General features: G+C 37.9%; 2 protein-coding genes across 6 annotated transcripts in view; one reads left to right on the top strand and one right to left on the bottom strand.

Moving 5' to 3' along the window:
• LOC127868416 (putative proline-rich protein 21) overlaps window positions 1-17,294 on the bottom strand; it is a 408,141-nt gene that overhangs the window by 17,867 nt on the left and 372,980 nt on the right. The window lies entirely within an intron of this gene.
• Window positions 1-17,294, top strand: part of LOC127868418 (phosphoribosyl pyrophosphate synthase-associated protein 2-like) — a 49,936-nt gene that overhangs the window by 3,996 nt on the left and 28,646 nt on the right. For all 4 annotated transcript variants that reach the window (XM_052410191.1, XM_052410194.1, XM_052410193.1 and 1 more), the window contains exon 2: window positions 14,508-14,560. In XM_052410191.1, coding sequence (XP_052266151.1) covers window positions 14,508-14,560 — 53 coding nt within the window. The remainder of the gene's footprint in view (window positions 1-14,507; window positions 14,561-17,294) is intronic.

Consider the following 17,294-nt stretch of genomic DNA (forward strand, 5'->3'; position numbering starts at 1 on the left):
GAATTATACAGTATTTTCATAAACAGTTATACACCCTTCAATATCCAATAACACGGTTAGTACAGTACTACCTAGTGTTTTTCCCAGGAGGGCAAAGTGGCATGGCGCATTACTTTCAATTAGGGTATTTTAGCTCGCAGTTTAGGCAAAAAAGGGCAAAAACGTTCAGTGAATACCTGAATTAGGGAGAAACATGTAATGGCATCAGAGGCAGTTGTAGAAAAAAACAAAAAATAAACAAGCACATTTAATGGTAAGTGATGTATTTAACTTACTTTGATTTATATGGGTAGCCTATTTATATTAATATGAATTATTTACCTTGCAGTGTACATTTAAGTTCCATGCTGTTTCAATACACTGTACAGCACAACAAACATAATATAAAAAGCAATATATGCATATGAATCTGATTATACATAGATGCACTAACATATAAATGAAACCATGTTTGTCTTATCCCATTTTCTAACGATAATCATGTCAGATGTTTAAAATTGCGAGTAAACTGATCGCCAACAATATGCAAACACTCGTTTCTGTGGCATACATCCACTGAGTAGATTACAAATAAATATGTTGTTGCTATCTCAAACATTTTTATGCATCGTTGATTATCACAGACATTTCATTAATTCCTTCTAAATGTATGACCTCCATTGTTAATTTGATCGTTTATGACGTTATTTCCATTTTTGCCAAGTCACAAGTTAATTCTGAATTAATTTGTTTGTGTTTTTAAATGTAAATATGCGTAAAAGTTTATGTTTTGATATAACTGAATTATGCATGAAATGCACAATTTCCACGAGGATAACAACGAGTTTTCCATTATAAGTCTCCGAAATAATAGTCCACGATTTTATTGTGGAGGAGTACACATCACTGACCGATTAGTGCGCTTGGTATAATTAACATAGCCTCTGACATTATTGATTGATATTGACACGGGGTTATTCACACATGACTAATTCACAACCGCGCGAATCTTCGCTGCCTTGGGGCCATAATCTGATACTAGTCTGTTTAGAAGTTTTGTCAAGGGGCAATTAAGATGTTATCAATAAGGGCGGAAAACAGCGGGTGCTCATGAAAGGGCAGGGCGGCGGCCTTTGGAAAGGGCAGCTTGGCGCTAAATGGCTTTGAAAGGGGGCAGCGTGGCGCTACAAAAAAGGGCATGGCGCCGCGCCATGCTAAAATGGCCTGGAAAAAACTCTTTTTGGATAAGGTAGTACAGGTACTAATATATTTTCAGCGTTACTCCTTTTCTTTCTGTCATTGGCAGTACCATTACTTATTTCACAAATCCTTATCTGGACCATAACTGTAATGTTTCAGACCCGTAAAGAGATGGTTAAGATATAGATCCATAGACGGAGTTTGTTTATATATTTATTAAACACGCACACTCAGAGATACATAGTAACATACAGTCCATCATTATACTAGACAATGTTAACACCAGCGCACCCAGGCCACCCCACACACGCTGCGTCTGCAAGGCTAGATGCTGATTGGTGTGTGTGTGTGGGGGGGGGGGGGGGGGGGGGGTAATCGAAGATCAGCATAATTATGAATGACGGCTGGACAATACATTCCTTCTATCTTCAAATAAAAATACATGGTTCAAAATACATAAAGTAAATTTAGATGCCAAAAAGTTTAAAGAAAGGCTAGTCAAATTATTCCAGTAATTTATACTCGGAGAGTGTCCTTTCCTTCTTGGGAAAAATATTTTTGAACTGGAGTTCTCATGCTATCATATTGTTTATCAAAACAAGAGGTTCATGAAACTAATTTAATTTGTTGATAGTCTTGTTGGGAAAAACAGTCATAAATCCACGAAGGTCACGAGCTGGCGGCTGATTCGATACAGAAAGTTAATTTCCATGGTGACATAGGTCAGCTTTCGGTCAGATTGTCTTGAATTTACTGGAACAACGCTGATAACACCATTATCCCATGTGAGAAGGCAATAAAGCACAAATTATTTACAAATGTGCGAACAGGCTTTCAATGATAAAATATAGTTGCAGCAGATTGTTGTTGGCACATTTGCTACACAATAACATTATGACTTTACAGGGTTTATTATTACCTGTATCACTTTATTTAACACACATTTGTATATAAGGCGCAAATTTGATAATATGAATGCACTTATTAAACGTGTATTTATAGTCCGGTCTGTATATAAATGATCATTATTTATAAATCTATTCATGAATAATACACTTGCACGCATGTTATTTTTACACATACTGTACCATGCGACACATTTCGCGGTTTGTTAGTCATTGTCCTATTTTCCCGGCGGCGTTCTTTCATGAGTTGAACGTCTGAGCGGTTGTTGTAAGGGTTGATGGACGGCTATTTCCTGGCGTATGTTGTCATCATGAGATGGCGGCAAAGCCAGCACAGGCTTGAAGTGAGAGGCGTCACCTGTTAGCGTTCGATCCTTATGTCGAACAGTTACCGTGGAACCCTTGTGCGACACAACACTTCCGGGAACTGGCGAAAAAGGTTGTATCGAGTTTGTTTCGCACCTGGTGTTTGACCAGAACCTTGTCTCCTGGCCGTAACGCAGAGGCTTTTGCTTTATTCCTTTTATCGACATAGTATTAGTTTTTCATGTCCCTGGTAGGGTGGCATATAGCAGTTGAACTGTCAGTCCGTTTGTCTGTCTGTGTGTCCGTCTGAAAACTTAAACGTTGGCCATAACTTTTGCAGTATTTAAGATAGCAACTTGATATTTGGCATGAAGCTGCACATTTTGAGTGGTGAAAGGTCAAGGTCATCCTCCAAGGTCAAAAGTCAAAAAATGCAATCCAAGGGAAGTAATAAGCATTAAAAGGAAGATAATTTCTAAACCTGCCAAATGATATATTGAAATTGTATTTCAGAGCAGAACAAATAGGGTGCATTGTGTTTCTGACAAACACATCTCTTGTCTGCTTCACGTTCCTTAACATATTTTTGGTTGTTACAACTTGGCGGTACTTAAAATTGCAAGATTTTTGTTTTCATTTTGCAGTTGAACGTAAGTTCAAATGGTGAAACTCTAGTGCTTGGGTGTGGGGTGCTTCTGTAGTTCATAAGAAATTTGTTTAGTTCTGATTTGTAGTTTTGTCCGGACACCAGTGCTGTTTTTTACATTTAACTCAAGGTTTCATGAAAGCCTCTGCTGTACCGTTGGCTTTTGGGTGAAGGGGTGTTATTTTCCTGTGTTTGAACCCGAGTTGAGCTGCAAATTCTGAGAATGTATGGCTGTTGAATGGCAATCCGTTGTCGGTTTTGACAACGTTTGGTATGGAAAACAGTCCAAAGATTCTCTCTAGCCATGGGATGATGGCTTGTGCAGATACGCCGTTGAGTTTTTCGACTACTGGATATCTACAGTAGTCACAAATAACTACCATAAAGTATTCTCCAGAGGGCATTGGGTCACAGAAATTTACCGAAATTTCATCCCTCTGATGTTTAGGCAACGGGCTCGGCTTAACTTGTTCTTGCACTGTTTTGTTTGATGCGGACATGCAGGGTATACACTGTTTGCATTTGTCGTCTATGAGTTTGTCCATGTATGGGAACCAACAGGTTTCACGCAGCAATGATTTACAACGGACTCTACCCTTGTGACCCTTGTGTGCCAGGTTGATGGCCTTATGCTGCAATGATTTTGGGATACACAATCGGGTGCCACGCAATAAAATGTGTCCATCTGAGACTGACACCATGGTCAGTTCTTCACGAACGTTCAGATAACAGCAATAACTGTCTGTCTGCGAGCAGTTTTGTTTGTCCCACGTGTTGTTTTTAACAGCTTGAATCACACACTGAATTACACAGTCTGTCTTGGTGGCACGCGCTACCTCTCAGAAGGTTAACGATTTGGCACTGAATTGCTCGCTAGGAAGTTAACGTATTCTTCTGCTACGTTGTATGCTTTGATTTTTTTAATCGGATGTCTGGAGCAGTAGTCGGCCATCATTTGGTTTCCAGCACAGTACATCACTTTGAAGTTGTATGTGGTCAATCTTAAGCGCCATCATTCAAGATGGGCTGACTGAATCTGCTTTGTGTTGTTAAAATGGACTCCAGACACTGATGATCGCTTATCAGGGTAAATGCTTTGCCAAACAAGTATAAATGGAAATGTTGGCATCCCCAAACACAGGCGAGAGCTTCTCGTTCTGTTTGACTGTAGCGCTGTTCGACTGGGGTGAACGACCTGCTTCCGTATGCAATTATCTTACTGTCCTGAATTAGTATTCCAGAAACACTGACAGGACTGGCGTCTACCAATAATTCTGTGTGCTTAGAAGGATTAAAGTATGTCACTTGATCACTTGAAAGTGCATTTCGGAGCTGTCTGAACGCGGTCACTTGCTGATTTGTCCACTCAAACGCGACCTTATCTTGAGTGAGGCGTCTTGACAGTAAGGAGATTGTTAAGTTATCACATATAAATCGCGAAACATAGTTTGTTATGCTGAGAAACGACCTTATTTATGCTTGATTTATCTGCCTGTCAATGTTCTGGATTGCCGCAACTTTTTCTGAGTTTTGTTTGTCCAAATTCACACTTTTGTCTATTGAGGGTGAGACCCTTCTCCTGCAATCTTTGCAGAAGCACTTCCAGATTTTTGTGGTATTCTTGTCGTGCTTTGCCATAAACGATTATGTCATCACTGATATTAAACGTTTTCTGCAAACCTTGAAGAGCCTGTCGGATTTCGTTCTAAAATATTTCTGGCGCAACGCTTACTCCAAAGTTGAGACGTTTGTAGCGCCGTAGGCCCACATGGCTAGCAAACACTGTCATATTTCTTTATTTTTCAGAGAGTTCCAGCTGGTGGAACCCCTTGTACAGATCAACCTTAGAGAACACTGTTGAGTCGTTTAATTCTGATACTATGTCGTCGATAGTTGATATCACATGACATTCTCGTTTTAGTGCAAGATTGGCTTTGGGCATGTTGACACATAGATGAGAAACCCACGGCATTGATCTTTCAACTAAATACTGGATGACGTCTAGCTCCTCTAACTGATCGAGCTCTTGTTTGACTTGCTCACGAACGTGGAACGGGATCTGTCTAGCCGGCTGGCTTGACAGCATAACATTTTCGTCGATATGGAATTGGATTTGTTTGTCTTTCAATTTTATAAGACCTAGCTGTGAATACGGATTTGTACTTGTCACAGTTCAGCGTAGTCACAATCTTTTACATAATTTATGACCGGAACAATAAGGAGTTCAACGGCTGTTTCATAGCTTATTAAAGTTTCTGACCTGTCTTTTATGGTATGGAACACCGCTGTTGCGAATTTCTTGTCTGACTCGATGGTGAGTGTGAATGTGTTCTGAACTGACAGAGATATATTTTGACAGAACGCATATGCTTTTATTTGGGCTTTTTGGGGTTTCGAACTCGGCATCATTTTTAGCTCACCTGAGCACAACGTGCTCATGGTGAGCTTTTGTGATCCCCTTTTGTCCATCATGCGTTGTGCGTCTTGCGCTGTCAACATTTGCCTTGTTAACTCTCTAGAGGCCACATTTATTGACCAATCTTCATTAAATTTGGTCAGAAGATTGGTATTAATTATATCTTGGATGAGTTCGAAAATGGTTATGTTTGCTTGAAAAACATGGCTTCCAAGGTGCGGGGCATTTTTCCTTGTATGGCTATATATGGCTATAGTAAAATCTTGTTAACACTCTAGAGGCCAAATTTATTGTCCAATCTTCATGAAACTTGGTCAGAAGATTCATCCAAATAATATCTTGGAAGAGTTAGAAAATGATGCCGGTTGGTTGAAAAACATGGCCGCAAGGGGGCGGGGCATTTTTCCTTATATGGCTATAGTAAAACCTTGTTAACACTCTAGAGGCCACATTTATTTTCCGATCTTCATGAAACTTGGTCAGAAGATTTTTCCCAATGATATCTTGGATGAGTTTGAAAATGGTAATCTTTGCTTGAAAAACATGGCTGCCAAGGGGCTGGGCATTTTTCCTTATATGGCTTTATATGGCTATAGCAAAATCTTGTTAACACTCTAGAGGCCACATTTATTGTCCAATCTTCATGAAACATGGTCAGAAGATTCATTTTAATAATATCTTGGACGAGTTCAAAAATGATACCCTTTGGTTGAAAAACATGGCCGCCAGGGGGCGGGGGCATTTTTCCTTATATGGCTATAGTAAAACCTTGTTAACACTCTAGAGGCCACATTTATTTTCCGATCTTCATGAAACTTGATCAGAAGATTTGTCCCAATGATATCTTGGATGGGATCGAAAATGGTTTTGGTTTCTTTAAAAACATGGCCACCAGGGGGTGGGGCATTTTTCCTTATAAGGCTTAATATGGCTTTTGTACATGTAAAACCTTGTTAACACTCTAGAGGGCACATTTATTGTCCAATCTTCATGAAATATGGTCAGAAGATTTGTATTATTGATATCTGGATGAGTTCGAAAATGGTTACGTTTGCTTGAAAAACATGGCTGCCAAAGGTGGGGCATTTTTCCTTGTATGGCTATATATGGCTATAGTAAAATTTTGTTAACACTCTAGAGGCCACATTTATTTTCCCATCTTCATGAAACTTGGTTAGAAGATTTGTCCCAATAGTATCTTGTTATCTCAGGTGAGCGACTTTGAGCCTTTCAGGCCCCCCTCTGTTCACAGAATTGACTCGGACACCATGTTGATACTATTTCCGGTATGTACCAGTACACTTGTTTCAACACCTTGTATTGTAAGTTTTATGAGTGGTACCTTTTTATTGCCGATTGTGTTTACAGATAATCCGTATAGGTACTTCTCTTCCGAGTTCCTGTCTCGGTCCAGGGACTTGAAATCCAGCTCTGCATTAATCTCCCGCACTTGTCGCTGGCCTGATAGCCTTTTTCTGCACACTGCAATGAAGTGGTTATCCTTGTGACAAGAGTTACACTTAGATTCAATTGCCGGGCAGTGACCGTTCTGGTGTGGATACGGTCCACCACAATTTCTGCAAGAGGATGCCCTACGTATCGGACTTGAGTTTTCTTGGCAAGGTGTGGTTGTATGTGTATTTCGCTGAGATGGATTCGGCTTTGACGTCGTCGTTGGTCGTCTGTGAATTTTGTCTACATGCTCATGTAATCCATGCTGGTCGCGAGACATACTTTCTGCTTGGGCTTTGGCTAAATCCATCGTTCTTGCAATTTGAACAGATTGGACAGAGGCTTGTCTCAGTTTCTGTGACAATACACCTTGGATAACTTGGCTTTTTATTACATCATCGTTGTTAGCAAAGGCACAGTTCTTTGCTTTTTGACGGAGAGGTGTAGTGAATTGATCTAACGATTCACCTTGCTGCTGCTGCAGGTTTCGGAATGCGAATTTCTTGAACTCTGTGTTTGTGTTTGATGAAATATGTTGTTTTAGCGCCGCTTTCGTCTCATCGTAATTAGAATAGTTTCCTTCTTAATCCTAAGTCTCGTAAATGTTGTACACCTCGTCACCTGCATAATGTAGTAATTACCCCTTCCTTCGCTTTTTGGATTCAATTTTTAATCCAACGAACACATTTTCTAATTTGTTAACATATTTGTCCCATCGTATTCCGACGGATTGGCTGTCACTAGACACTGAAAATCTTTCAAAACTCGGAAGAGCCATGTTACCATCCTCGTCGCCAATGTAATGTCTCGGACCCGTATAGGGATGGTTAAGATATAGATCCGTAGATGGAGTTTGATTATATATTTATTAAATACACACATACTAGAGAATGTTAACACCAGTGCACCCAGGCCACGCCACACACGCTGCGTCTGCAACGCTAGATGCTGATTGGTGTGGGCGGGGTTAACTGAAGGTCAGCATAATTATGAATGACGGCTGGACATTACAATAACTATTTCAGTATATCTCTTACCTCACACAGGAAACAGCTATCCGTACATATAAACAAACACACATTACACTTGTCAATGGACATTTTAAGTCACTCTCATTTTATCACAATGAAATTGAATAGTATTACAAAAGATGCAGAACTGAACATCCAACTTTTAATACCCAAATAAGTCTGTCTGATTTGATTATTTCTTTCATGATTGCTTTAATCAATCTACCAGCATACGTGACGATATATGTTGGTTTAGTTATTCATTTGCGAGGTCAGATTGTCAGAACTTTTGAGCGAATTATTAAAACATATGTTGGTTTAGTTATTCATTTGCGAGGTCAGAATGTCTGAAATTTTGAGCATCAGAAAAATATGCCTCATCATCTTGCTTGAAATTATTGACAAATACAAAACAGTTTGAAATGATTTATTTTGGTGCCCTGTTGCATTCCGTGTGGGTGGTAATAGGGGAAATTATCGAACTCAAACAAACACCATCGTGGCCGTTTTTTCTCTCTTATATTTTCGCTAAATTAAATAAGAGTTTACTGAACTGTCTGTATTAACTATAAAATTCATCATGATGTGCGAGGCCGACTTCCTGCAGCTGCCACAGAGCGTTCTTTGAGTGACTCACAATTACGATGTGACTTCTGGAGCCCTCAGAAGGCCAATTACAAAATAAACACAATAGAATAGATAATTTTCATCAGGCTACCTGCCATGAAGCATCTACATTCAAAGGCGCTAGGTGGAGCCTTCGCTACTCCTTTGTTGACACCATCATTCCAAAGTCCTCTCCAATAGCAACAAGAACTCTGCATCCCAGGCAGCACCGTTGAAAGTGAACATAATTACCCAAATGCTCCAGAAAATGGTTCATTAGAGTACGATACCTTTTTCTTTAATTGTTGTCTCACTGGCATCCGCAGAAAAAAATGAACACTAACCAATTTGCAAGTCTGTATATACTGGCCAACCCAGCGCCACCTAGGTAGTGACATGAAAAGGCATGATTTGGAAACTATTGATGTTTCCGAATGCCCTTCGCGTTTTTAAGAAGTTTACCGATCATATATTTCATGTGAAACCATTGGACTTTGCATCAGAAATGTTAAATCATACATTGATGAACTACTGTATTGCTTTTATATTTATGAGAGCCATTATGGTCATTAAGCGAAAATATAGCTTTTCCTTACAATCTCAATACCTTTAATTGTAAACACAAGGCATGTTTTACAGCAGCAAGGCACTGAAGATGGGAACAGCTGTAAATCAGTTGTGCTGAATAACCCAGTGTCATCATCAATAGATAATTTCAGTGTTTTTTTGCAGTTAATTGGCTTTGTTCCCTATGGTGTTCTTGTCCATGATAAAATTGTGGCCATTTACTTAAGAGACTGATGATGTCAACCAGGTTGATGATGGTAATTCTCTTAGAAATTGTGCTTTTCGTGGATAATATTGTCAAAGAAAATCTGTGTTAAGTGTTTTAACAAATAATCATTGAAATCCTTACACATAACTGTAAATATTTTGTTGAATTTTTAAATAAGCAAAATAAAATTTGTAATCCAAAACACATTTTGTTACGTTAAGAAATTCTAGGTTCAAATCAACAGTGCTCATGTATTTCGTGTTGATCCTTTGTACTGCTGAAAAGGTAGGAAACTTGTGCATCACCTGTACAACATCACGTCATGATGACATCCGCATGGAGACGGCGGGTGAATTGATTTTTGCATAAAACTTTGTAGCACAAAGAACATTGAGATCTTTTAATTTTGATTAAAAGTTTCATAGTTCATTGTAACAAATTAATATCGCAAATATAATTTGAATCAACATTTCATCTAAATTTATCTCTAATCAAACTCGTTTTATCTTTATCGTTAGGATCTTTTAAATAAGTAATTATTGAAACAATTATTGTACTTGATGCAGATTAAACAGAACATCTGGAGTTAGTATTCTGAATTATACTGCGTATACACGGCCGTTAATCGCGCCACCTCTTTTTTGCAATGCATTAAGAAATGAGCTAATGCTACTTTCGAGGTGGGGCTTATAAGGACCGGATGTTTTGAAAATTCACTGATAATTCTACAGGATGCTCAAGTCTAAAATGTTTTCAACATATTCCGCATTATTTAAAAATAAGGCAATGTAGTGCAATTCATTGATGATTAATTCATCCACACATGCACAGAAACACACTATTAAAATCAATTTGCAAACGTGAGGACCTTTACATGTTGTGTCATGGTGGCATTTTTTAAAGCATTTCAATGTTTTTGGCCTGTGTGACGAGCAAATTTCCAGCCAATGAAAGCGCCAACGACTTCAAACCATTGCTTTGAACATATAAAAGTTGTTGCATGCACAAAAATATTGGAAACTAGTCGGTCTAATAGATGTGCATTGGCGCCACCACCTGTCCTTAGGGCCACCACCTTGGCATGGGCTCCATTTCTTTTGGAAAAATACAAAATTATCCATCAGATCCACAAGAGGCCAAAGTGTTTTTGCATGTAGCAACTAGTATATATTGAGTGCAATCGTTTGATGGCATTAGCGTATCAATCTGGTGGACATTTTCTTGTCACACAGGCAAAAAACATCAATTTGTTTTCAAAAACTCCACCATGGCACAACTAAAAGGTCCCCACGTTAGCAAATGGATTGTTATTTCATGGATTAACATTTTATGAATTAACATGCAGTTTAACATGAAAAATAATGTACATAAGAACTTTTCTTTATTTTGGAACTCCCTGAAGTTTATAAGGACTTTATTTCAAAAGTAGGGAGTCCAAAGGCCTCATTAAAGGCCTCCTTATTAGTTAGTGATGAGCTCTGATGTGAAAAGTAAAATAAAATAAAAAAATCAATGTACAGAGGAAGCACTGGTCCGTACATCACCCCTATCAGACCTTGGGCGTCTGAAAAAATCCTGTGGAAAACGCTGTTTATATCAATGTCATAAAGCCTATGCATTCAGACATGGTACTTAGTAGCTAACTTTGCCTATTGTTGTTGGATTCTACATGTACATTGTATTTTGCTCTTTGTTATGTCCCCCACCACTATAGTGGGGGACATATTGTTTTTGCCCTGTCTGTTGGTTTGTGTGTTTGTTTGTTTGCGTCAAACTTTAACATTTGCCATTACTTTTGCAATATTGAAGATAGCAACTTGATATTTGGAATGCATGTGTATATTATGGAGCTGCACAATTTGAGTGGTGAAAGGTCAAGGTCATCCTTCAAGGTCAAAGGTCAAATATATAGCTTCAAAGCGACGCAGAAGGGGACATAGTTTTTTCTGACAAACACATATCTTGTTTATTTACAGAAATTCATTCCTTTAAAATTAAAAACACTTACAAAAACTGGAAAAATCAATACAATTTTATAATGGAAATTGCCTGATTGATCTAACATGCTGCTTTATTGAACCTGAATTAATCAAGCAAGTTGTTTGGGGTTACACACAACTGATCACTTGCATTTGTTCACTTGCAGATAACCTGATTTTGGAACAAAATTGACACAACTTTCCGTTGTTTCAAGATTTTTTCAGACAGTTATTGGAAAACTTGTAATACATGTATATAATTATAAAGAAGTAAAAAAAATTGCTGCCAGAAATATTAAGCTTGTATGCATCCAATATATTTAAAAAGAATGGTGCAAATGGAAGTTAAGAACAAATGGGATTGTAGCTGGAAACATGCAAGACATTTTCATACGGCAGACTAAATTATACATGTGTGAAGGAATGAAATATTCAGGGTGAATATCAACAGGGTTTTCAGGGGTTTACACAAGGGCTGAACAGAATCTAACCACACTGTTAAGAACTTTTATTTTTGCAAATATCTCAAGTTATTGAAATATATTTGCAGGGGTTTCACTGGCCCAAAAAAAGTTGTCGCCACTTTATCGCGGTTTGAAAACCGCCGCTTATTCCGACTTTATTAATCAGGAAAACCATTTTTAAAAGGAACCTTACTAGATTAATGAATAATGGCATTGACTATATTTTTATTACTTTTAGAAGTATGTTAATACATAAATAACAATAAAAACCTCATAAGTCTTAATAAGCTTTATTTTTATATAAATAACATTTTTTCCACTTGATAAACCAGATAACCAACAATATATAATAATGCTAACAATAATGTAACAGTATGCTGCATAAAATATTTAAGAAATAATTATTAAAACCTAGAATCACACAAATGTACATCATCTGAACGGGAAAATAAATAAAACATAAGAAAATAAAGCATTTCAATTCAAATTGTTAAACAGTTACATTTTGGTCATTTGGACATGATATACATCAACTTCTGTTTATTATCAAATTTCACAAATTCTAAAACAACACCTATTGTTAAAAGGTTTTCTGTTAGCTGTGCTGGTTGATTTCCAGGTTCAATTAAATGAATATTTTGTACATCTATTTCTTGACAGAAAGGCCAAGGATAATTGCCACCATCCATTCTTGTTGTCTAAAATAACACAAAACATATTTTAACAAACTATCAACAACAAATCAACACATAAATATCACTATCTTTATATGTCTGAATTTTAACATATCCGAAATATAGTACATCGAGTGAAAGACCTACTTTTGATTTCAGAAGTAGTTGGTATCTTTATTAAAATATATTGTTCCCAGAACATTACAATAATGAAACAGTTAAACATAAATGCTCACGAATGCCTGTTGAAACAAGTTAACATGTGTTTTTGTCATGTTATTGATTAAAGAAATATATTTAGCGTCCCTAATAATTGTTGTAATTATTGATCTTAGAGACAGTTTATCCCAGGATTACATAACTGATTGTTCAATGTCATAAAGGAGCCGTTAATCCGATAAACTTGACAATAGCTGTAAAAACACCGTCTGTAACACTTACACGCTTCAGTGATTTCATTTTGCATTCTGTCATGTAGGTTGCTAGTGGTAAATCAATATTTACAACTGACAGACGAGTCGCAGTACATTTTCAGATCGGATTTTACTGTTTTTTTTAAATCCCCACTTTTAAACAATTAACACCACTTCAATATTTTTAGCGCCATTGGCGACAGTGGCGATCGACAGCGAAACCCCTGCATTTGTAAAATTCTTAAGTGCATAATAGACAGTTTTTCTTTCTATATGTGCCGATATCTTAAGATATAAGAATAATCCTTGAATACATCTGAAATTGGTGAAGAAATTTCACGTTGCGTGAAGCATAACCATGTCAATAAATGCAGTACATGTACATATCGAATTTTGTCCAAAAATGCAGGCTTATTAAATAAAGTAAGTCTGATGTATTTCACATTGACAAACTCAGAATAAAAGACCGTCTTTTATGCACTAGTTAATATTCTTAAGAAAAATTGTTTAAAAAAGTTATTGGAAAAAAAGGACCATTTACTGGTGTATTAACATCCATTAATGTTTAGTTGTGAACCCCACAAAGTCACGTGATCCTGCACCCTGTATTTAGGTATGAAACAAAAAAATATAAATGAATGACTTGTGTTGAGCATATAAGGTAAAATCTATAAAACTCTCAGATGTGTGCATATGCTCTTTATATCTGCATGGGTGGGATAACTGTCATGCTGTTGGATATTTGGATTTAGAGCAGACATTTTAGCCCTGCATGAGACTTCGTTGTTAAATATATTGTCCTATGATAATTGCACTTACTAAGGCTATGAGATTTATTATGCCCCCCTTCGAAGAAGAGGGGGTATATTGCTTTGCACATGTCGGTCTGTCGGTCGGTCTGTTGGTCGGTCTGTCGGTCCGTCCGTCCACCAGGCGGTTTCCGGATGATAACTCAAGAACGCTTGGGCCTAGGATCATGAAACTTCATAGGTACATTGATCATGACTCGCAGATGACCCCTATTGATTAAGGTCAAGGTCACGGTGACCGGAAATAGTAAAATGGTTTCCGGATGATAACTCAAGAACGCTTAGGCGTAGGATCATGAAACTACATAGGTAGATTGATCATGACTTGCAGATGACCCCTATTGATTTTCAGGTCACTAGGTCAAAGGTCAAGGTCACGGTGACCCGAAATAGTAAAATGGTTTCCGGATGATAACTCAAGAACACATATGCCTAGGATCATGAAACTTCATAGATAGATAGATCATGACTCGCAGATAACCCCTATTGATTTTGAGGTCACTAGGTCAAAGGTCAAGGTCACGGTGACCCGAAATAGTTAAATGGTTTCCGGATGATAACTCAATAACGCTTACACCTAGGATCATGAAACTTCATAGGTACATTGATCATGACTGGCAGATGACCCATATTGATTTTCAGGTCACTAGGTCAAAGGTCAAGGTCACGGTGACCCGAAACAGTAAAATTGTTTCCGGATGATAACTCAAGAACGCTTTTGCCTAGGATCATGAAACTTCATAGGTACATTGATCATGACTCGCAGATGACCCCTATTGATTTTCAGGTCACTAGTTTACAAATAGTTGCTCATCAACTGTATTATGTACTTTACATTAATAAATTGACTCAAAGTTGCTGATTATGTTTTAGGAAGCTGTCAATGCACCTGTGTGACTGCTGCTGTTACAACAAAGCCAACAGAGGTATTTAAGCTGTCTACAATCATGCAGATGTGTCTCTCTTTTGAATGGGATTATTATGCCCCCATTCGAAGAAGAGGGGGTATATTGCTTTGCACATGTCGGTCGGTCTGTCGGTCCGTTGGTCCGTCCACCAGGTGGTTTCCGGATGATAACTCAAGAACGCTTGGGCCTAGGATCATGAAACTTCATAGGTACATTGATCATGACTCGCAGATGACCCCTATTGATTTTGAGGTCACTAGGTCAAAGGTCAAGGTCACAGTGACCCGAAATAGTAAAATGGTTTCTGGATGATAACTCAAGAACGCATACGCCTAGGATCATGAAACTTCAGAGGTAGATTGATCATGACTCGCAGATGACCCCTATTGATTTTGAGGTCACAAGGTCAAAGGTCAAGGTCACGGTGACCAGAAATAGTAAACTGATTTTCGGATGATAACTCAAGAACGCATTCTCCTAGGATAATGAAACTTCATAGGTAGATTGATCATGACTCGCAGATGACCCCTATTGATTTTGAGGTCACTAGGTCAAAGGTCAAGGTCACGGTGACCCGAAATAGTAAAATGGTTTTCGGATGATAACTCAAGAACGCATATGCCTAGGATCATAAAACTAAATGGGTAGATTGATCATGACTCGCAGATGACCCCTATTGATTTTGAGGTCACTAGGTCAAAGTTCAAGGTCACAGTGACCCGAAATAGTAAAATGGTTTTCGGATGATAACTCAAGAACGCATATGCCTAGGATCATGAAACTTCATGGGTAGATTGATCATGACTCGCTTATGACCCCTATTGATTTTGAGGTCACTAGGTCAAAGGTCAAGGTCACGGTGACCCCAAATAGTAAAATGGTTTCTGGATGATAACTCAAGAACGCTTACGCCTAGGATCATGAAACTTCATAGGTACATTGATCATGACTCGCAGATGACCCATATTGATTTACAGGTCACTGGGTCAAAGGTCAAGGTCTTGGTGACCCGAAACAGTAAAATTGTTTCCGGATGATAACTCAAGAATGCTTTTGCCTAGGATCATGACACTTCATAGGTACATTGATCATGACTCGCAGATGACCCCTATTGATTTTCAGGTAACTAGGTCAAAGGTCAAGGTCACAGTGACAAAAAATGTATTCACACAATGGCTGCCACTACAACGGACAGCCCATATGGGGGGCATGCATGTTTTACAAACAGTCCTTGTTTTAATTGTGACACATTTCTGTACTTAAAGGGTTTTTTGCTTAACAGCTCTCAATGTTATTTTTAATTTACTTTAAAATGTGTTAATGATTTGGAGATGATATGTGACATTTCCCTGACTCAATGATTGAGGTTATTTGTTCATGCAATCTTGAAATGACTGCCACAAATGCTGCTTTTGTGGTGATGTCAATGATCAATTATGGGTATAATGTAGGAATGCAAGAGGTTAACCGGTTAACCTACCAAAACGACCAGTTAACCGGTTACATTTTCGGGAAAAAGTAAACCTGATTTTTTTCAAATGGAATAATTTGTGCGATTTGACACTTTGCGTGAGACATACTGCAAACTTGCGCCGATAACCAGTTAAAACAACATGCTGCATCATCGATGGTAATAAATAATGTGTCAAAAAACAGTGGGGAAGAAATAAATCAGTACTTTTGTGGTTACCAACAGGGGGTACGTTTTGATAATTGGCGCTATTGTTGTGTTACTCACGAAAATTTAACAAGTGAACTGCGGGGAGTGGCGGCTATTTGCGAAGACGTAAATGTCACCTTTATCTAACTCGCGATAAAAATCATTTGAGACATTGTGCGGCTTATTTTGATGTTTTGTTTACCACTATCCAATACTCATTGTTTGTGAAAATAAAGCGTTTCTAAATAAAAATTTTTATCAAGATTTGCATAAGTAGTTAAAAACTTGTCGAGTTAATGTCGAATTTGTTTAATAATGAGTGTTATTATTAGTAATTTACGTTATCAACATTTCCACCACTACCATCTGTTACAAGTTTTATTTAAGAAAGCAATTTATTAAACTCATTTAATTAATAAACATCAATTAAAAAGTTATTATTAATTTAAAATCATTTGATAAATCATTTGTTTAATTGCTTGAAAGTTGCGCTGTACAGTAAGTTAACAATCATCAGAGTGAATTTTCAAACCGATGGTGACCCATTGACATGATGTTGTGAAATAAACAGCCTTTCCCAACAATTGCGCATGTGGTTCTGAAGCTTTTGTCCGTGCCATTGACATCCATGCCATGGGAGCGAGTGTTCTCAAAATAAAGTCGTCTTGTTATCAAGGCTCACAACCTCATCAGCCACAAGCTAGTGGACAGAGTCATTTACTTGACCAAATGAACAGTCTTATGTTGTGCATGTTCTGCATATACATGTATGCTTGCTGATTTGTTTGAGCTGTGGAATAGTGTTGCACGAAATTTAACAATTATTATGCCCCCCTTCGAAGAAGAGGGGGTATATTGTTTTGCTCATGTCGGTCCGTCCGTCTGTATGTATGTCCATATGTCCGTCCACCAGATGGTTTCCGGATGATAACTCAAGAAGGCTTAGGCCTAGTATCATGAAACTTCATAGGTACATTGATCATGACTCGCAGATGACCCCTATTGATTTTGAGGCTAGGTCAAAGGTCAAGGTCACATTGACCTGAAATAGTAAAATGGTTTCCGGATGATAACTCAAGAACGCTTATGCCT

The sequence above is a fragment of the Dreissena polymorpha genome, chromosome 2 (assembly GCF_020536995.1).
Source record: "Dreissena polymorpha isolate Duluth1 chromosome 2, UMN_Dpol_1.0, whole genome shotgun sequence".
NCBI classification, from domain to species: Eukaryota; Metazoa; Mollusca; class Bivalvia; order Myida; family Dreissenidae; genus Dreissena; species Dreissena polymorpha.